Genomic DNA, 21690 nt, shown 5'->3' with positions numbered 1-21690 from the left:
TAACTTATTTTTCGAAAAATAGCAATTTTGATCCAGGAGTTATAACGTAATGCCGATTTAGGTCTCCATCTTATTCAACTATACACATTTAACATTTAGTTAACCTATATATGTAGTGAATGAAATATAAATGTGTGCCAGAAATTTACTTATCTTTACCTTGACAAGCAAAAACAAGCTTTCTCTGCAAGTTTCCCCAACATCCTCTCTTTGAAATGGCAAATGGGTCAAAGAAGCGATGGGACAAGTTAAGAAAAAGAAACAAAAGCTGTTTGAGTTTGGTCCTAGGCGAACCGAGGATTTGAGCGGGGGCACCAACTTAAAAATAAAATAAAAACATATGCATTATTTGAGATAAGAATAGAACCTGAGTATTAAAGAGGATGAAAGTACTTAAGCACTTCTAAAAACCAATTACTCTATTTAAATCTTGTTAATTTTGGTGGCCGCATAATATATTTAAGGAGTCCTCAATATTAATGAAATATATATATACAGTCCTTTGCGGAAGCTAAAGGTTCTGATGACCCCACCCCAATGTAGGTCCGCCCCCGGGTACAGACCTATCCGTATAAACATTACTTGAAAGAATAACTATGGAAACTACCATCAGTCTAAGTTGAGTCTATAAATGTTCTAATAAGCTTGGGCTTGTTTTCGGTTCAATAACGTCGAGATCTCTTGAATATCCTCTTATGCTCTTCTCTTTTCTTTTTTTTTTTTCCCGTTTTTTTCTCTTAATGATTCTATCAACTATCTAATCCCCCATATCTTTAAAGATAAAAACTATACCTTTAGATTAATTAGAGGTTAAATATGCATAGTTGAATAATAGAGGGATCAAAATCGAAATTACGAGTAATAACTCAGTGAACAAAATGGTTATTTTCCCTTTATTTTTGTATTGGATGGAGCCTATTAGAGGTAATGTTAATAGTAAAATAGTAATGTGAAACTTATCTAGTTTCTAAAATGATATAGTGAATTTTTTAAAATAAAGTGAATAGTCGTATCAAATTAACATAGGGCAGATGGTCGAGTTTCATTAGGAAAAAGAAAACACATAGGACAGAGAAAGTGTGATGAAATTCAATCAGACACATATCAATCACTCTGCAATTTGGTAGGTCAAATGCAAACTTTTAACTACGCGCCACCTATGCTTGTAAAACGGACTTAGCAGGGAGTTAGAATTTTAAATTTATGAGTTTAAGATTTTAATCGTCTTATATTAATTTATTTTAAATTAATAATTTGTACATATTTAATAAAAATTTTAAGATAAATACAAAATTCGAACTAAAATTACTGGATTCGGCCAAACACATTCTCGGCACTCTAGCTCCGCCACTGAAAACTTTAGCTATCTAGCGTCTACTATGCCCCCACCACGCGGCCTCATAGACCCTTCTCTTAACCTCTCTCTTACTATGTGGACGGCAGGGATAAATAAGAGCTTTCCATGAAGCATCAAAAAATAAAACCAGGAAAATATTTAGAGAAAAAAAAAAAAGAAGAAGCGCACGTGCTCTTTTTCTCATCTATATATACCTACTCCCCTTCTTCTCAACTATGTCCATTTTGTTTTAAAGCTTACATCCCCTGTACCCACAAAAGATTTAAAGCATAACGTGTCTGCTTCCTCCTCACTCGACCCCCTCTCCCCAAGAAGATGGAGAACATCGGTGATGAGTATAAGAATTATTGGGAAACAAACATGTTCTTACAAAACGAAGAACTCGATAGGTATATAAACTTTCATTTTTATTATATTTCTTCTGGATTGAATGTTTAGATTCTTTTTCACTTATTTTTTCTTTTGGAGCACCAAGAAATGGACAAAATGATTTGAAATTTGCATAAGTGATTGATTGAATTAATGCAGCAGCTATTTCGATGAGGCAATCTCGGCATACTATGATTCAAGCTCGCCGGACGGGGCACAATCATCGTTGGCATCCAAGAACATTGTGTCAGAAAGGAATAGGAGGAAGAAGCTAAATGAGAGGTTATTTGCACTTAGAGCTGTGGTCCCAAACATTAGCAAGGTGACCAATTATATTGAATCACTAATGGTGAATAAAAGAAAAGGGGAAAAAATTGTTTTGCTTGATTTCGTTATTGCTCTTTCCCTCTTATTTTCCCCAATAGAAATTACATAATACATTAATACTACCTTTATTACCATTGAATACCCCACCCCACTTCCATACCCTCAATCTTTCTTTGCTGACAATGTACTGCTCTTGTTTTATTTCCCTTTTTTGGTTAATTGAGTATTCATTTATCCAAATTATATTATGGAAAAATGACACTGTATAGTCGCTGTAAAAATAATAGTCAAAAAAATGTATATAATTTGTATATTTTTTCGGCTATCCAATGTATATAGGCGGGTTAAAAGCGATAATACCCCTTATATTATTGTGACTTTTCAGATGGATAAAGCATCAATAATCAAAGATGCAATTGAGTACATTCAAGAATTGCATGAGCAAGAAAGGAGAATTCAAGCAGAGATATCAGAGCTTGAATCTGGAAGGTCAAAGAAGAATACCAGTCTTGAATTTGATCAAGATGCGAGCTTTGATGCAAAGCCTAAAAGATCAAGAAGACTTGAACAGCAATATGGTTATGATTCTTCTGGATCAACTACAAGATCATCACCATCCTCTTCTCCTGTTGAAGTACTTGAGGTAATTAATACTCCAAGAGAAGAATATTGCAAACAAGAAAACATAGTCAAACAAATGACAAAACTGACTTTTCACTCATTTATAGTATAAACTTTTCATTCATTCACATTATAGTGATCTCCACCCTCCTAAAAGAAAGGAAAACAAAACAAGAAAACAAGAAGTTACTTATTAATTTATTTTTTATTAGTTGAGGGTATCTTCAATGGGAGAAAAGACAGTGGTGGTGAGCCTCACTTGCAGCAAAAGAACAGACACAATGGTAAAAGTTTGTGAGATCTTTGAATCTTTGAATATCAAAATCATTAGTGCAAATATCACTGCTTTCTCTGGGAGGCTTCTCAAGACAGCTTTCATTGAGGTAAGAACCTTGTTTTCTCTGTTTTTATTCTCTTTTTGTTTCTTTTCTTTTCCATTGTTTTTCCCTTCTCTTCTGCGTATCCTTTATCTAACTTTCTTTTTTATTTATTCCCTTGTCTGAACTTTTGCTTTTTAGAATTGAGATAATTCCACTAATAACCCCCAAGATTTTTACAGTTACAAAATTTAATTTCTTAAAAGCATTCAAGGCTTGCATGTGCATCCATGTCAAATAAATCAAGCCTCAATTGGACTATGTCCAAGTTTTGTTTAAACAACATAATAAAGGGTTGAATAAAGAAAATACACAAAAATGTATTTGAATTTGAATTTTCTTTAAAACTATAATTCAGTAGGTAGAAGGCAATCATGCCGTATAGATCCTCCTATCTGCCCCAAAAAAACTAATGTTACGTAAGTTTAGAATTGATACTTAGAGTGATATTCGCCGTTCCAAAAAAAATGACACAATTCGAATTTCGATATTTAAAAGTTTAAATGTTGACTGCAAATTCGAACATATAATCTTTAAATTTTTTAAAATAAAATTTGTAAAGTATTATAAGTCATAATAATTAACTATCCAAAATATTTAAAAGACATGAAAAAATCACGGTAAAAAAATTACTCGTTTGAGTCTTAAAACCAGTGGCGGACGCATGTGGTGGCAATCGGGTTCAACTGAACCCGCTTCATAAAAAAATAATGCTGTGTATATGTATAAATTAGGATTAAAGCTGCGTAAATTTTGTATAAATATTTTATTTGAACCCATTTGACAACTACTATTTTACTAATAAAGTTATGTATTTCAAAGATTAAATACGCTTGCACAAAATTCTGGGTCCGCAACTGCTTAAACCCAAACTGTATCATACTTTTTGGAATGAAGGAAATAGTAAATAATGCTTTGTTGATTTAAGAAACAATTAACTTATATGCATTAATGATAATTTAATTGTACCTCACTTGCATTTTTTGCAAGCTATCTACTCACACTCGATATAAGTTTTTTAAAATAATCTAATAATATATAAATCTTTTATATTATCAGTATTAGTAATTAGACTCTTCAAAAAGAGAACTAGTTCAGCGGGTGGTTTTGGTTCAAGCGACGGTTCTAACAGATTAAAGTTAAAACTCCAAAAGGCTTTTGTAATTGCAATTCTTTTTTAATCGGGAAAACTGGAAAAGAAAAGAAAAATAAATACATGAAATTCTTTAAATAAAAGGGGTGTTTGTGCAATTACAAAAGGCAAAATAATCTGTAGAGCGTGGATATCAAGATCTTATGGTGCAAGTGAACCATGTCTAGCATAAATCTTTATTTCCTGAAGTCATGACAGTCATCAACAGGTCATACATAATATAAAATCATGAATTATCCCTTTATATAAGGAATTAAAAAATGGTAGCACTTAAATATTTAAATTGTGTTACTTTCTTTTAATTAATTTTATGAATTATTTAATTGTATGGTTGAGACAATTTGTGGATCAGTTTCCAAGTAAACTTATAAAAATGTATTCTATTTATGGTTAGGCCCCAAACTAATACATGGTCCAATATTTTGACAAACTAATACATGGTCCAATATTTTTGTCAAGGATGTGGGACCAAATGATAAATAAGGGCCCTACTAAGGAAATAATCTTTTCATGGTCCACTTGAATAAATAAAGTTTGATTATGCGGAGTGCGGCATATTATTAGGGGGCAAGATTGTATTATTTTATGTCAATGATTAGCAGTAAAATACAGACTATCCTCTAGAAGTATCTTTACTATATACAGGATGTTCAAGGAGATTAACCAGGGTTTTTTAGTTAATCTCATACATTTTCCTTAATAAATTTTCAATTTTGAATTCTTTTTGCACTTTTGTAGTGTTGGTCGAGATTTCTTAGTTTTTTCTCCAAAACACACACAAAAAAAAAAAAACACCTGACATTCGAGTTAGGTTCATTCTCTTTTCTAGGTCATATATAATGGAAATAGAAATAAAGTAACTGAATTTCCATTAGCAATGAATTTGGTGGAATTAAAAAAAGAATTGACCTTGGAATTACTATCTTACGCAATATTTTTGGTATCGACTCAATTTAGTCTTTTGCATGTATATAAAGAAGTTAAGGCACGTTTGAATACGGAAAGAAATATATTTTACCATTAAAAAGGTATTATGCGCACAGTAATGAACGTGAGATATATCAAAAGTCTTTCTGAGATTGCATAATGAAAATGAAATAATCATATTTATTTAACGTCAATCGTTCAAATTATTGGAGAAAGAATTAGAAAAGCTCTTCGATCAGTGATGTTAACGTATATATATTTCCATTTCTTTTTCAATTTTTTTATACGACATCCTAATCATTTACCTAGCACTCGATCTTTAATTTGAAGTCTAATCATATAATTTTCAACCGCCCCCCTCCCCGGTCTTTTAAGAGGACATAATACAAGCTTCTCTTCGAATTCCACTATGTTTAATTTTGAAGGGAAAGTTTATTTACTCTTCATTGGAAAATGGTTTCGTCTTTTCCGATTGAAACAGAAGAATATAATAATAATTTGGAACAGAAGAAACAGGAAAATAGAACCAAGAAAAGGGTTGTTAACGAAAAGGGCGTCAACTAAACCAAAAAAAATATGTTTTCTTTGATATGCTGCTTATCCGTATCTGTCACTTGCCAAAAAGTTATATTAAGATTTATTAATGTGTAATTCCAGAAAAAAATTCATTCACGTGTTGATTCACTGCAGCAATTATTAACCATAATCATTCATTTATTATTTTAATGCATCTAGCGTTAAATACCAAAATTTGTATGATAAGGGTGAAATTACTATAGTTTTGCAAGTTTAAGAATGAAAACTTGTCAACAAGTCCCCTCGTGCTAACCGTTGCATATACATTTCTGAAACTTTAAGAACCACTAAACTTTTACCTTTAATGTTACAAGGTATGGTATTTTGAGACCTGTTTTGTAGTCTTTTACCTTGAGTTACATTCCATAGACCTTCCAATAAAACCTAGTATGTCTAATCCATGTTTAAACTAACATGGATTATACAGGATGTATTCTGACAAGATTAAGCTGTTTGACAATATAATTACAGCCTTTTATAGTTAGATGGATTGCTGAAGTTTTGAATGTTGTAATTAATTAATTATCATTTCTTAAAAGTTCAATAATGTATGCTATTAGCTAACATTGATTTATCTTTTCCAGGCTGATGAGGAAGAGAAGGAACTTTTGAAGATGAGGATTGAAACTGCTATAGCTACTCTAAATGATCCAGATAGCCCTATGAGCACTTAGAACAACAATGATAATGAGGATTTATTTCCAAAGGTGTTTTTTTTTTCTCTCGTTATTTCTACGGTTCTACCTCCTCCTCCTCCTCCTCCTTCTCCTTACATCTTGGCCTGCAGCTTTGTTTGACTGTTTATGTAGTTTGTAGTTGGTGTTTTCACAAGAAATCCCAGTCAATGAAAGTTTTACCTTTCACGTCCTTTTCTCCTGCCTAAATTTATATAAGTTTCCTAAATTTGATGCATGCCTCATGGTGCCATCAAGTTAGGAAACAAGACTATATTAGTGGGTAGAACTGAAGAAACAAGACCATACATTGTAGGGGAAAATTTTGGTCCCCTGAGATAGACAGCCCATCATGCATATCTTGTCCGGGTATTATCACTTTTTTCCCACGCCAGAAATTATTTATATTCGGTAGTCGAAAAAGTATATAAAATTTATATAATTTTTGTATATAACATACAGAATGTATATAAATATACAAAAAATATACAAATTTTATATACTTTTTTGTTATTATTTTTACAGCGTCAATACAATGTCATTTTTCCTATCTTGTGGGCACCATAAAGGTCCCAAGGCCGCCAACCCAGCAAGCCCGCATACACACCATTAATTCGGCAGGCGTTGCCTACAACGTAACTACTCTCGTAGGTGGAACCAGAATTTAAAAATTATATATTCAGAATTTTATTTCTTTAAAGCTACTGGGGTTCTAAATTAATAATTGATATATATTTAATTAATTTCTTAAAATAAATATCGAGTTTGAACCAAGACTATTCAGTTTGGCCGAACGCCTAACCTAAACTCTAGCTCCGCGCTTGTCTACCTTGGCTTTTCATATAATCCTCTTCGAATACAAACATTACAGATCCATGTCCCTAACGGATCGGACGCCGAGGTTGTAACAACAACTTCTCACAAATCAGGAGATCGTTACCTATTGTTCAGTGACCATTTTCAACCCTATCAACTAACCGTGCTGGGACCCTACATCGGATCATCCTCAAAATTTAAAGGGGTTACACTATTACTACTTCTAACAACATCACAAAGTTCAGCTCGTTTTGAAGCTTAATTATAAACGATTGTTATTAACATAATCGGTTCAACACTTTTATTCCCTCTCATTTACTATATATCTATCTTGCATTTTTACTGCTTGTACCCTTTCTCCGTAATTATTGAAGTTTTAGCTTCCGCATTACCAAATAAACTTTAAGAATCTGAAATATATAATCCCCGGTTTAAAAAAGAATGAATCTTTTACTATTTGGGGAGTCAAACAAGGTTTTATTTGATCATGTTTTTAGCAAATAGTTTTTAAATATTTTGAATTGTTAGCTATGGTGACTTATAGTACTTTTTATGTAGTCTCTAAATATGTAATTTTATTTTAAAAAACTTAAAGAATCTTTGTCCCGCTGAAAATTAATCAATTTGACTCTCGTACTCTGAAAATATTCAAACAAATTGAAACGGATGGAATAATTCTTATTGTTCCTCTATAGAAAAGAAAAACTATATGATCATTTGAGATGAAAGCATTTTTGTTGTTGGAACTTGGAAGAAGGAAAAGGGGATCAACTAAAATATATTTTTTAGGATTAGATAAATTATTACCCATCCATATATCAATGACGACTAAAAACCATAGTACATTTATTTAATCTGAGAAAGAATGATTCATTCAAACTATTTAAAGGTTTAGATTCAATTTTGAGTTAGCTATCAAGGGCTCTTCGTTAATTCTCTCTCCTTTGATCCAAATGTTAGCTAATGATATAAAGGATACATGCACCTTGAAAATGTGAATATAAGAAATTGAAGAACTCATTGAAGATCAATGTCCGAAATTCACACTACAAATTGCAGACGTGAGAAGGGAAGATGGTAATCATGAAACATGAAACGTAAAGTCCCTATTGATATATCAACGGCATGCTTCCAAAAGTGTGTCCAACTTGTTTATCAATCCTATAGTTGGCGTATTTGTCCGATGTATTACTATTAGTAGACTTTTATTCAAATTATATTTATGTTATAAGTTAGAGCATCATTTGTGTTCAAACATGAAATACGACTCTTTTTTCACATGTTCCAATTAAATGAGAATATCCCCATAATTTTTGCTAGAAGATGCTAATGATCAGTTGATGACTCTAGATGACGCAGTATCCTTCACTTCTCTGTCTTATTCATTCATAGCTTTTATTGCCTCTTCGTGCACATGTTATTAATTAAATACTCCTTATAAAATGGAAGGGTCAAAACATTTAATAGAAATGAAGAAACCAAAGAAAATGATACTGATAACTCACCAAAGAACTGACTCCTTATATTGAACTCATTAATTGTTGGGATAGCATACGTGACCTATTGACAGCTCAGTTTGTGAAACCCGAAAACATCCATAAACATATTTAAATAAAACAGAAGGGAGAGAATCAAAGATTATTCTAGGGGTAAAATTGAAAAATTATTCTAGGGGTAAAATTGAAAAAGGGACATGTGAATGTTCGACGAGTTGACACGTGGAAGTAAAGAAAACTAAGATATGAATAAAAAAATAGCTGGCACCAGTTACAAACATGTGACCGGTGCTGGATAAGTTCCAAAGGCATTGGAATCGGGAACGAAAATTTGAAAGAAAGACATTGGTTGGAAAAGACAACATTTAATGAGTAGCCGTTACAAAGAATCTCTGTATTAATGTTCAACCGTTATGCAGCTATCAAGAGGGATTGAAGATCTCGTCTCCCTGAATTTAGATATAAATAGGAGAATTTGTATTCATTGTAGGACATAAAAAATCATCTGCATACAAAAACCAAAATCTGCCCTTATTCTATTAAACAACTTTCTCTTTTTGTTCTTGATATTGCTCTTACTAATGTTACCGGAGAAGCTGAGCCCATAGTCAGGCTTGTATTTTCTTCAAGTTATTTTAATCAATTTATCTTTGTTCTTAGTTATTTTATATTTTTGGATCAAATATATTTAATTCATGTGTCTGTAAACCATGTTACAAATTCAATTGTACCGTTTTACAGGTAAATAATTTGGCGCGCACCGTGGGGGCATAGACAATGGTGTTATTACTTTGATCCATTCATGTGTTACTAACGCATTTTGACGCTTTTTTATAGTAAAAGTAAAATCAGATATGACAGTTAACGATGTGAACAACTCTTTCAATGTTTGAACAAACAACAAATGTGAGGATGTGTTCCAGCGTGATGATTCAACTAGTAAACACGCAACGAAGGAGAAGAAACAAATCCAGTTTGCGAAGAACGAAATCCTCGGCATATGAGAAGTCCAACTCCAGATGATATGGACGATGAACGTGTTGTTGAAACGGTCAAAGTTTTGAGAGCGCAACAAATGGAAATTATGAACATATTTCAAGACAAGATCAAATAATGACGAAGTTAAAGAAGACGCTTTCAGCTGCTTCCAATAACTCCGATGGAGTAGTTCGAGTCCCTCCCAGTGTGCCTGCAAATTAAACAATGCAGAGAACTGGGAACGTTGCTTTAAGGGAGGAGTTCGTTTTTAATGAAAATGAGGCAGGTGGTGTAGGTAGTAGATCCGGGAACGACAACGACGCCAATGATCCTTCAAAATCGAACTCATTAGATTCATGAGGGAAATGAATGGATGGACCAAAATGCTAAAGAATTCCATGCTTGAAATCAGAATTGAGGATGATTAATTGAGTTCTTCGGTGTCATCCAAGGGTCGCAATAACTGATTTTGATACAGACCAGAGGTCTTCGAAGAGTTATTTTCAAGCATATGAAAAAGCTGATGGGCATGGGAATAACAAATTTTAGTTATCATACAGCTTTGTATCAGATAAAAGGATGGATCGTGTCAGAATAGTATACTTTAGAGGAGAAGGAGCCATTGGGTTCCCGAGATTCATGATACCCCCGGTTATCCCATTACAACTTAAATATCAGCTTGGTGGAGCTGGTTTCTGCTAAGAGAAACATCAAAGAGGCTAGATTTTCAAAGCTAATTCGGTCGGATCCTAGTAAAAAGGATCATAATCTATGGTGTGAATTTCACAGAAGGCATGGCCACATGACTGGGGACTGGCAGCATCTTCGTGAAGAGGTTGTAGCACTATTAAAGAACGATCATCTTAGAAAATGTTTGAGTGATTGGGCCAAAAACAATTATGCGAGAATCAAGATACAGCGAAACCAGCCAAACCGGCTGCAGGGTCGTCTCGCCTAACGATAAACATGATCTTTGGTGGTGCTGAAGTAAATGGAGTGACATTTTCAGCAACAAAGAAGATAAATATATCGGTAACTCATGGCAAGAGGATTCAAGAAGCATCATAAGAAGATGAAATCACCTTTACGGAAGAAGATGCTGATGGCCTTCTTTTATCACACAACGATGCTCTGGTAATATCACTTAATGTTTTAGATTTTAAAATTAAACATGTGTTTTTTGATCCATATAGTTCAGCCAATATCATTCAGTTGAGATTTGTGGAACAAGCAAAGTTAACCGATAAAATAGTTCTGACAACAAAGCTTCTGGATGGATTCAACCTAACGAGTGTAACGACCCGAGGAGAGATTTTACTGCCTACGCATGGCCTTAGGCATAACGAAGACCACTTTGTTCAAAGTGGTGGACAACAATATGGGAACAATTTGATCCTTGGTAGGCCTTGGATTCATGAAATGAATGTTGTACCATCAACTTATCACCAGTTGTTAAAGTTCCCAACACTGGAGGGGATCAAGCAAATCATAGGTGATCAACCTGCAACAAGGAAAATGAATGCAGTAACTTTATCTAGCAGCAAGACGGGAGGAACGACTAAATAGAAACTACAGGAACTAGTGTCCTCTCCTATTCCTGTTGAAGGTGATGGGGAAGAGGAGTCATCCGTTTTTTATTAGGTGCTTAGATCTTTCCAGGTACTAGAGGAAGCAGATACTACAAAGTCGACCCTGGTCTAATCAAGTCCTGCAAACAAATCCTTATATTCGACTTTATTGTTAGTCAAAGGTATAGTTCTAATGGTCTGTCTAAGGGTCTCTCTCGAAGGAGTGATTAGTATTATCCCAAAATTGGACCATTTTATGTTGGAACCCCTGTCCGTAAACAAATTTCATACACTGGTTATGGTTCGCGACACCAGAATTGCTTCTTTAGCAGCTAAAGGCATCATTCCCGGACTAAAGTTAGCCACAAAGTTGGACAAAACTAGTGACTTGATAGCTGTCTGAGGCTTATACTCTATATCAAATTCACTAATTTCTACCACCCATTTAGCCAATCGATTTTATAATTTAGGTTTATGAAGGACGTTCATTAATTGAAAAGTCGTCACAATGGCTATTGGGTGGCACTGAAAGTAGGGTCGAAGCTTTCGAGAGGCAACTATTAGAGCTAGAGCCAACTTTTTCAGGTGTGAATAACATGTCTTATCTCCCGAAAGTATTTTACTAACATAATAGATAGGGAATTGCATTCCTTCTTCATCCCGAACCAAGCCTGCACTCACCGCAACTTCCGAAACCACTAAATAAATTAGCAATTGTTCACCTTCTTTCAGCTTGGACATTAATGGAGGACTGGGAACGTACCTTTTTAGGTCTTTCAATGCTTGATGATATTCCAGGGTCCACTAGGAATCATTCTTCTTTTTCAAAAGCGAAAAGAAATTATGGCATTTCTTCGAAGATCTTGATATAAATCTACTAAGAGCCACCAACCTGCCGGTCAATCTTTGCACTTCCTTCATACTTTTCAATTGATAACGGATAACCTCAATGCCCTTTATCTTGTCGGAATTTACTTCGATTCCTCTTTCAAAAACCAAAAAACCAAGAAACTTTCCAGACCCAACACCAAAAACGCATTTTTCGGGTTGACCTTCATGTTGTATTTTCTCTAAATGTCGAATGTCTCTAGTAAATGAGTCAGATGACTTCCTGTATTAAGAGACTTAACCAGCATATCATCAATACAAACTTCCATTATTTTACCAGTTTGATGTTCAAATATTTTATTAACGAGCCTTTGATAAGTGGCTCCGGCATTCTTAGGTCCGAAAGGCATCATATTATAGCAATAAGTGCCAAAATTTATGATGAACGAGATTTTTTTCTTGATCCTCCAGATGAATCCAAATTTAATTAAATCATTAATACATATCAAGAAAGCTCATTAATTCATGTCCGGCCATAGCATCGATCATTTAGTCAATAATCGGCAATGGGAAAGAGTCTAGCATGCCTTATTCAAATCTTTATAATCTACACGCATTCTAAATTTATTATTCTTTTTAGGAACAATCACTACGTTAGCTAGCCAATCAGGATACTTTACCTCACGAATTGAACCTATATTTAATAATCGGGTTACCTCCTCTTTAACAAACCTATTCCTTACCTCGGCTATCGGCCATTTCTTTTTCTTCACGGGTGGAAAATTGGGGTCCAAACTTAACTTATGGACAGCCACATCTAGTGGGATACTTGGCATATCAGAATGAGACCATGCAAAGCAATCAAAGTTAGCTTTTAAATAATCAAAAATTTTAAGCCTGATTTTGGCATTTAATCCCGTTCCCAGGTAAACCCTTTTATCCCGGAATTCCGCGAATAAAGCAAGGCTCTGAGGTAATTGAAATAAAGTGCGACTCCCAGTTGGTAGTGAATCAGGTATATGGAATCTTTGACACCAAGGAGGAGCGCATGTAATAGTACAATGAAGGTCAAGTGTTGCTTTCCCTGTTCAGGGAATGGTCGATAATCCACATCCCAAGGGAAGAGAACAAGAAGGTGGACACATTGGCCAATTTAGGATCGTCCAAGTAAATGAAAGGAGGCGACTCTGATGCAGTTGTTCAGCTATTGTATTCGATACTGGACGTGGATGTGTATTGCAAAGTTAACTCAACCAATCTAATTTGGGATTGGAGAAATGAGTTTATAGAGTATTTAAGGCATGGCAAAGTGCATGAAGATCCAAAAGCATCCCGGGTACTACGAACTAAGGCTACTCGTTATTTTCTTTGTTGACGGTCAATTATACCGAAGGTCTTTTCAACGACCATTGACTCGGTTCTTAGGGACATTAGAGGCTGATTAGGTAACGAGAGAAGTTCACGAAGAGGTCTGCGAAAATCATACCAGTACGGACTCGTCGGTTTTCAAATTGATAAGAGCTGGTTACTATTGCCCCGAATAGAATAAGACGCGAAGGCATTTATACAAAAATGTGATAGGTGTCAGTTTCATGTGTAGTTAGTGCATCAGCTTGATAGAACTTTTGCATTCAGTAGTGTCACCGTGGCCATTCATGAAATGGGGGATAGACATAGTTGGTCCCTTACCTCAAGGTCCCGGACGGATAAAATATCTTTTGGTTTTAACTGATTATTTTACTAAATGGGTTAAAGCAGGTGCTTTCAAAAATATTAGAGAGCGAGAGGTGATTGACTTCATATGGGATCACATCGTTTGTCAATTTTGAGTACCAAAAGAAATTTCTTGTGACAATGGGCTATAATTTATAGGCTCCAAAGTCATAAATTCTTTGGAAGGATTGAAGATCAAAAGGATCACATTTTCTCCATATCATCCAAGTGCTAACGGACAGGCAAAGTCAACCAACAAAGACATAATCCAAAACCTCAAAAAGAAATTATAGGATGCTAAGGGTAATTGGCCAGAAGAGCTACCGGGAGTGTTATGGGCATATCGGACAACTCAAGCACGGGAGAAACACCATTTTCTCTTATGTACGGCGTGGAGACTTTGATTCCGGTAGATATTAGAGAATCGACCATAAGGTATTTCCGGGCAAATGAGGTAGCGAATAATGAAGCACTATTGATTAAGCTAGATTATTTTTAGGAGCATCAAAATTTAGCATATGTGAGGATGGTGGCACAAAAGCGAAGGATGTAAAGATATTATAACCGTAGAGAAAATATTTGATACTTTTAAGTAGGAGATTTGGTTTTGCGGAGAATAACTCAAAGTACCCGAGAAGACAATGCTGGAAAGCTAGGACCGATGTGGGAAGGGCCTTACTGGATTTCGGCTATAATCGGTAAAGGTTAATATCAGTTGGAAAATCAAGATAGAGTAAAATTTTCAAGCAATTGTAACTTGACTCACCTCAAAAGGTATTATTGTTGAAGATCCTTGTTGATACTGAAAGTATGTGCTACACTTTCTTTTTCTTCGTCCAGTTTTTGTCCTAATTGGATTTTTCTGGCAATATTTTTAACGTGGCAGCAACGTAAAACATACTACAAAGAAGGATCATCAAAGATATCAAGAACTTCAGTGTTTGAATTATCATGCTTACCATTCAAACACTGGGGGGGAACTATTATATATCAGAACACTGAAAGTGTCATGATGATCGAGGACTGTTAGAACCGAAAGTTGTATCTAATCAGGATCGAGGACTGCATCATCAACCCAGTAGAAATAAGTTGCATAAGTTAGACACATGTATTGACAACTTTGTTTACTTAAGAAAATAAATACTTATGTAAATGTACTTTTAGAAATAGAAGGAATAAATCAAAGTCCTTTTTTTTTAAATCTTATTTCTTATCCAAATGATATGTTAAGTTCTTTTTCATTTAAAAGTTAATTAAACTTCAAATGCTTGTGCTGGAATAAATAGGAGACATCCTCTTGAAGAGAACCACAAACATAAGGATCCTTTCTTATAAAATCCTCACAGTCAAATTGTTCTCGAGCTTTAACAGTTAAATAAAAAGAATAGTTTTGCACAGTAATTAAGCAAAAGATTTCTTTAATTACTTAAAATGCCAAACTCAATAAGAAGTTTTGGCATAGCTACAAAGGAAAAGTAAAATGTATACATGAATTGGTTTTGCTTGCGGAGTCCAAAGGAAGAGGAGTTTCTTCTGCCTCTTTTGTAGATTAAGTGTGTTCCGCATCCGATCCAATGCCTTCATCCTTATCTTCTTCTTCTTCTTATTCTTCTTCTTCTTCTTCTTCGGTTACCAAATACTCAAAACTAGTGTTCGAAGAGCTTGAAGTGGTGGGGCGAGCAGGAATGTTATTGAAGGCAGTTATCTCCAATTCACGAGCCTCAGCGATGCAACCATCTATATTTGCAATGCCTTCTTTGGCCTTATCCAAAGTTTTCCTCCTCATGTGATAAATAGCATAAGTGTTTTTCAAGGAGGAAAAAGTCTTCTTGGTCTTGGATTTTGGCATGAAGCTTATTGATTTTGGACCATAGTCGTTCATTTTTAGCTCTCACAATGCCATAGATTTGGCAAAGGTCAATATTTGTCCTCGCATGCTCACGATTCTACTCTATGACCTTTCTGAGTCTTTCCTCCATCTTCGCTCTCTTCTCCTCAGTAGCAGTAGCCTCTTCAATTTTGGAATGCAAGCTTGCTTCTAGATTACTGATTTGTTCCATGGAAGCGGACTCACGTTCCTCTACCATAGTCATAGCATTTTGTAGATCAACCCATTTGGCTTTCAACTCCTTAAGCTCTTCGTGCAGTCGAGCTCACTTGTTTGAGTAAGTTTTGCTTCTAAAATCGGAAGGCACTCAGTTGATCTCATTCGGCAGCAAGCTGATCTCGTTCAGTGGTAAGTGCTTCTTCGTCCAAGATCATCTTTTGTAAATCCTCGGAGGCAAGGAGTTAGCCTAAAAGATAAAAGATCAAAGTTATGAGGATATTGTCTAGCAAGAAAAAAGGGGAAGAAAAGAATATTTAACCGATACTTGAGCCGAAAGGTGCATACTCTTATTGATTAGACACTCAGCAGAAAAACATGCATTTTTTCCAATCTTTTTCTGAAGCCAGACTTCGTGCTTTTACTCTCTTAAATCATCATGTAATAATAGTAGGAATGAAATGGCATGACACCTCCTTTCGTGCTTTTAGCCTCTTCCAATAATGATAATATGAATGAAATGGTACGACATCACCCACTTTTACTCTCTTCCTCACCATGTAATAAAAATAATATGAATTCAAATAATAAACAATGAGTAAAGTAACTTAACTTCAAATATAATGCCATGATATCAAACTTCAACTTCCAAAAACTATTCAGCAACTTTGAAATAAGCAATAAATACATAACGAATAGAAGTAATAATCTAACCTAAGCATGGATATCATAATTAACGGAATATAATGCAAATAAATAATTTCCACCCGCACGCTTTAACCCAATAACAATGCATAGGTACTTGTCACCTCACATATACGTTGTCCCCACACATAAAACACATATCAAATAGACCAACAAGTCCTAATCCCTCAAGTCAAGGTTGACTACGATACTTTCCTCACGCCACAATCAAAGAAATCAACCAACCATAGTTTGGCTCTAGAATTAGCCTCCAAATTGATCAAATCAATGATTTTGGTAAGAAAGTTCTCTTGGAAAATCGCCTCTAGAGTATTTAGGGTTGAGAAATGGTGTAAAATGAGACCATTTTTCCCTCTTTTACCCAGCTACAGATGTCGCAATTGCAATTTCTTGTTCGCAATTGCGAACACCGCAAATGGGAGACAAGAGCCGCAAATGCGAACATACCCACCTTCGCAAATGCAAAGATAACTCAAGAACACACTGAGTCGCAAATACGGCTCTGAGATCTCAAATGTGACCTCTGACAGTTCACAAATTCGAACATTTTCCTTGCAATCGCGAGTTCTCGGCAAAATGACCCCGTAACTTCGGGAGAAGAGGTACTCTCCTATCGTTTGATTAGGAAAGTGGCATATACCAGGGGGTAGCGACTGTTTATTAAAAACACAGGACTGTGCTAAGTGGTAACACGATATATAGAGGTGTCAAGGAGAAGTGTTATAAGCTTTGAATAGAAGACCCGGTAAACGGTGGCAGTAACTCTAACTATCCTAAGGTAGCGAAATTCCTTGTCACATAAGTAGCAACCTGCACGAATGGTGTAACGACTGCCCCACTGTCTCCGACATGGACCCGGTGAAATTGAATTCTCTGTGAAGATGCGGAGTACCAACGGCTAGACGGTAACACCCCGTACACCTTAACTATAGCTTCGCAGTGACAACCTTAACTATACCCAGCCCATGCTCGCGAATGAGAATAATTGTTGGCAAAAACGAGGCTCGCAATTGCGAGACAGACCTCGGAAATGCTAGATCTGCATCAGAACACCAGATCTGGCATTGCACCAATAGTTCAAGTCATCCAAAACTTTTCCGAAACGTGTTTGAAACTCTCTGAGCCCCTCGGGCTCCAAACCAAACATGCACACAAGTGTAATAACATCATACGAACTCGTTCATGCAATCAAAACACTAAAATAACACTTACAACTACAAATCAGTCATCAAAATACATGAAATTTTCAAAATAACTCAAGAACATTCAAATTCACAATCGAGCGTCCGAATCCTATCAAACAAACTCCGTTTTACACCAAATTTTACAAACAAGTATTAAATAGTAAAATGAACATATACCATGTTCTGGAACCGAAATCCAAACCCGGTATCCATTAATTCAACCTATGGTCAAACTTCAGAATTTTGTAAATCATAAAATTACTAGTTTGCAACAAATCCCGACAAATCAAGTTAGAGACTTCCGAATTCAATTCCGGGCATATGCTCAAGTCACAAATCATGATACGGAACCACCGAGATCGTTAAAATATCAATCTGGGGTCGTTTACACAAATTTTGACCATAGTCAACTCAAATCATTTTAAAAGCTAAAATTCATATTTTTTTCAAATTTTCACATAACATTGGCGCTAAGCATATCCTCCAATATTTGAATGATGCGCTTGGATTATCCGTCCGTCTGGGGGTGAAACGATGTACACAACTCAACTCGTGTGCCTAACTCGTGCTGTACAGCCATCCAGAAATGCTATGTGAAATGCGTGCCCCAATCAGAAATAATGGACAACACACCGTGAAGAAGAACAATCTCGTGGATATAGATCTCAGCCAACCACTCTGAAGAATAGGTGGTTATCACTGGAATGAAATGTGTCGACTTGGTCAACCTATCTATAACGGCCCATACTGCATCAAATTTCCTCGAAGTTTGTGGGAGCCCAACAACGAAATCTATGGTAATACGCTCCCACTTCCACTCGGGAATCTCAAGTCTCTGAAAACCACCGCCAGGCCTCTAATGCTCATACTTTACCTGTTGGCAATTCAAACACTGAGCCATATATAAAACTATGTCTTTCTTCATTCTTCTCTACCAATAATGCTGCCTCAAATCCTGATACATCTTGGCGGCACCCGGTTGAATGGAATTCCACGAACTGTGGGCCTCCTCAAGAATCAACTCACTAAGTCCATCCACATTGGGCACACAAATCCGACCCTGCATCCGCAACACCCCATCATCTCCAATAGTAACCTGCTTGGATCCATTGTGCTGCAATGCTCTCTGTTGCACACATACAAAGACGACCGAGAGACCGTGCAAGCAAGAACCCGACGAGGCTCCGAAACATCTAACCTCATGAACAGATCGACCAAGGCCTAAACATGCGATGCTAGAGGTATCTTACCAATTGGAATATATGCAAGGCTACCCATACCCACAACCTTTCTACTCAAGACATCGGCCACCACATTAACCTTCCCGGGGTGATACAAAATGGTAATATCATAGTTTTTCAACAGCTCTAACCTTCTCTGTTGCCTCAAGTTGAGATCATTTTGCTTAAACAAGTACTGTAGACTCCGATGATCCTTGAATACCTCACATGTCACGCCATAGAGGTAATGCCTCCAAATATTCAATGCATGAACAATGGCTGCCAACTCTAAGTCATATCATGAACCTTCAACTGTTGCGACGCGTATGCAATCACCCTACCATCCTGCATGAATACTTCACCAAGACCAATATGCGATACATCACAATACACCGTGTAGGATCCTGAACCTGTAGGCAACACCAACACTGGGGCTGTAGTCAAAACAGTCTTGATCTTTTGAAAGCTCAACTCACACTCATCGGACCACCTGAATGAGGCACTCTTCTGGATAAATATAATCAATGTGGCTACTATGGATGAAAACCCCTCCACGAACCAGCGATAATAACCCGCCAAACCCAGGAAGCTCCGAAACTCCATAGCTAAAGCAAGTCTAGGATAATTTTGAAATACCTCAATCTTCTTAGGATCCACTTTAATGACCTCAGCAGACACAACATGTCCCCAAAAGGCAACCGAATCCAAACAAAACTCACACTTTAAGAACTTGGCATATAATTGACTATCTATAAAAGTCTGGAGTATAATCTGAAGATGCTGCTCATTCTCCTCTTGACTGCGGGAGTAAATAATAATATCATCAATGAAGACGATCATAAAAGAGTCCAAATAGGGCTTAAATACCCGATTTATCAAATCCATAAATGCTGCTGGGGCATTTTCCAAACCAAATGACATCACTGGTAACTCATAATGCCCGTACCGCGTCCGAAAAGCTATCTTAGGGACATCCGATGCCCTAATCTTCAACTAATTGTAGCCAAATCTCAAATCAATCTTCGAAAACACTTTGGCACCCTGAAGCTGATCAAATAAGTCATCAATCCTCGGCAACGAATACTTGTTCTTGATAGTGACTTTGTTCAACTGCCGATAATCTATGCACATCCTCATCTTACCATCCTTCTTCTTCACGAACAACACTGGTGCACCCCAGGGAGAGACAATAGGTCTAATGAATCCCTTATCAAGCAAGTCCTGCAACTGCTCTTTCAATTTCTTTAACTCAGGCGGGGCCATATAGTATGGTGGAATAGAAATGGGCTGAGTGCCCGAAGCCATCAAAATACAGAAGTCGATATCTCTGTCAGGTGGCATCCCCGATAGATCTGCAGGAAACACCTCTAGAAACTCACGCACAACTAATACTGAATCCATAGAAGGAACCTCCACTAAAATCACGGATATAGGCCAAATAAGCTAGACATCCCTTCTCGACCATACGCCGAGCCTTCACATAAGAAATAACCCTGCTGGTAGAAGGGCCAAGAGTCTCTCTCAACTCTAATCGAGGCAACCCCGACATGGCTAAGGTCACCGTCTTAGTGTGACAGTGAAATATAGCGTGATAATTAAGGTGACAGCCAATCCATGCCCAAAATAACATAAAAGTGCACCATATCAAGAAGTAGGAGATCTACACTAGTTTCAAGGCTCCCAATAGAAATCTCACACGAGCAATAAACATGATCTACAACAGTAGAATCTCCCACAGGCATGGACACATATTGATGCTTGGCTAAAAATCCATGTTATTGCATGTAATTTGCCTTGCATTATACCTCGATCTTGTTAATATTTGTGTGAATATTTGTGACTCGAGCTTAATAATGTTATTTATATGTATAGGAGTCAATTGGAAGTGATTTGAAAATTTTGAATGCAAAGTGAAGTAAAAAAATGGAAGAATCTGGAGGAAGTATAAGTTTGGTGCCCAGGTTCCGGACAGCGAAGCGAGGTTCACTTCGCCAGACCAGGACCGAAGCAGAAGAAACCAGAAAAGTCCCGGACAGCAAAGTGAGGTTCACTTCGCCAGACCAGGACCGTAGCAAAACAAATCATCTTCTCCAACCCGAATTAGGAGAAGCCCAATTTTCCCATACAAACCCTAGCCACTATAAATACATCAAAAAACGTGTTTTTGAAAGAGATAGACTATCTTTTAGGGGGGTGGGGGTGGGGACATACTTTGGACCAAGAGAGAGCACAGAGCCGCCGTAGAGGCCGAAATTCATCAAATTCCATCTTTCTTCCATAAAACTTAGTAATCTTTACTTTTTTTGGATGATTTGTTGTTTCGCTACCATGTCTATGTGGAGCTAAACTTCACATTCTAGGATTGTGGCTATCATGATTATTGAAGTTTATTAATTACATTACTGTTAATTCGAGTTATCATCTTTGGTTATTTCCTTAATTCTGTATATAATTGCTAAATTATTTGGCCAACAATTGAGTTCTATTTACTATCTATGCTATGCTTGGGAAAGCCATGTTTAGACAAGAGTAGAATTAGAGATTACTTGTTTATGAACCAATGGATCGGGGAAAGGTTTCTCGTTTAGGATAGGAATACACTTAATTTTCTTGCTTAGTTGAATACCGTATTATAATCGTTCATGATAGATTCAATACCATATGAAATATAGGGTTGATATATTGTGAATATACGGAAAGTATTATGGGAACATACTATTTATATAAACGATCCGGTCAACTAGCAATCATAGATAA

General features: G+C 36.2%; 1 protein-coding gene across 2 annotated transcripts; it reads left to right on the top strand.

Annotated features, from left to right (window-relative positions):
• The first annotated feature begins 1567 nt into the window (after nucleotides 1–1567).
• Nucleotides 1568–6577, top strand: LOC104098254 (transcription factor bHLH35). Of its 2 annotated transcripts, none has more exons than XM_009604933.4 (5): nucleotides 1568–1746; nucleotides 1889–2048; nucleotides 2439–2696; nucleotides 2887–3057; nucleotides 6292–6577. In XM_009604933.4, the coding sequence occupies exons 1-5, from the start codon at nucleotides 1673–1675 to the stop codon at nucleotides 6379–6381; spliced, it is 753 nt and encodes a 250-aa protein (XP_009603228.1). In that variant the 5' UTR covers nucleotides 1568–1672; the 3' UTR covers nucleotides 6382–6577. The 2 variants fall into 2 exon arrangements, with proteins under 2 accessions (XP_009603228.1, XP_009603227.1); XM_009604932.4 differs by having other exon boundaries at nucleotides 1886–2048.
• The last annotated feature ends 15113 nt before the right edge of the window (nucleotides 6578–21690 follow it).

The sequence above is a fragment of the Nicotiana tomentosiformis genome, chromosome 11, assembly GCF_000390325.3.
Source record: "Nicotiana tomentosiformis chromosome 11, ASM39032v3, whole genome shotgun sequence".
NCBI classification, from domain to species: domain Eukaryota; kingdom Viridiplantae; phylum Streptophyta; class Magnoliopsida; order Solanales; family Solanaceae; genus Nicotiana; species Nicotiana tomentosiformis.
Note: the sequence above shows the minus strand (reverse complement) of the source record. Positions and strands in the feature narration are given on the sequence as shown.

What these genes read in the sequence shown, in the direction of transcription:
- LOC104098254 (XM_009604932.4), top strand. Translation starts at nt 1,673, where the DNA reads ATGGAGAACATCGGTGATGAGTATAAGAATTATTGGGAAACAAACATG. An exon ending in TGGTCCCAAACATTAGCAAG is followed by an intron (nt 2,049 to 2,438) that starts GTGACCAATTAT and finishes GTGACTTTTCAG; the next exon opens with ATGGATAAAGCATCAATAAT. An exon ending in CTCCTGTTGAAGTACTTGAG is followed by an intron (nt 2,697 to 2,886) that starts GTAATTAATACT and finishes ATTTTTTATTAG; the next exon opens with TTGAGGGTATCTTCAATGGG.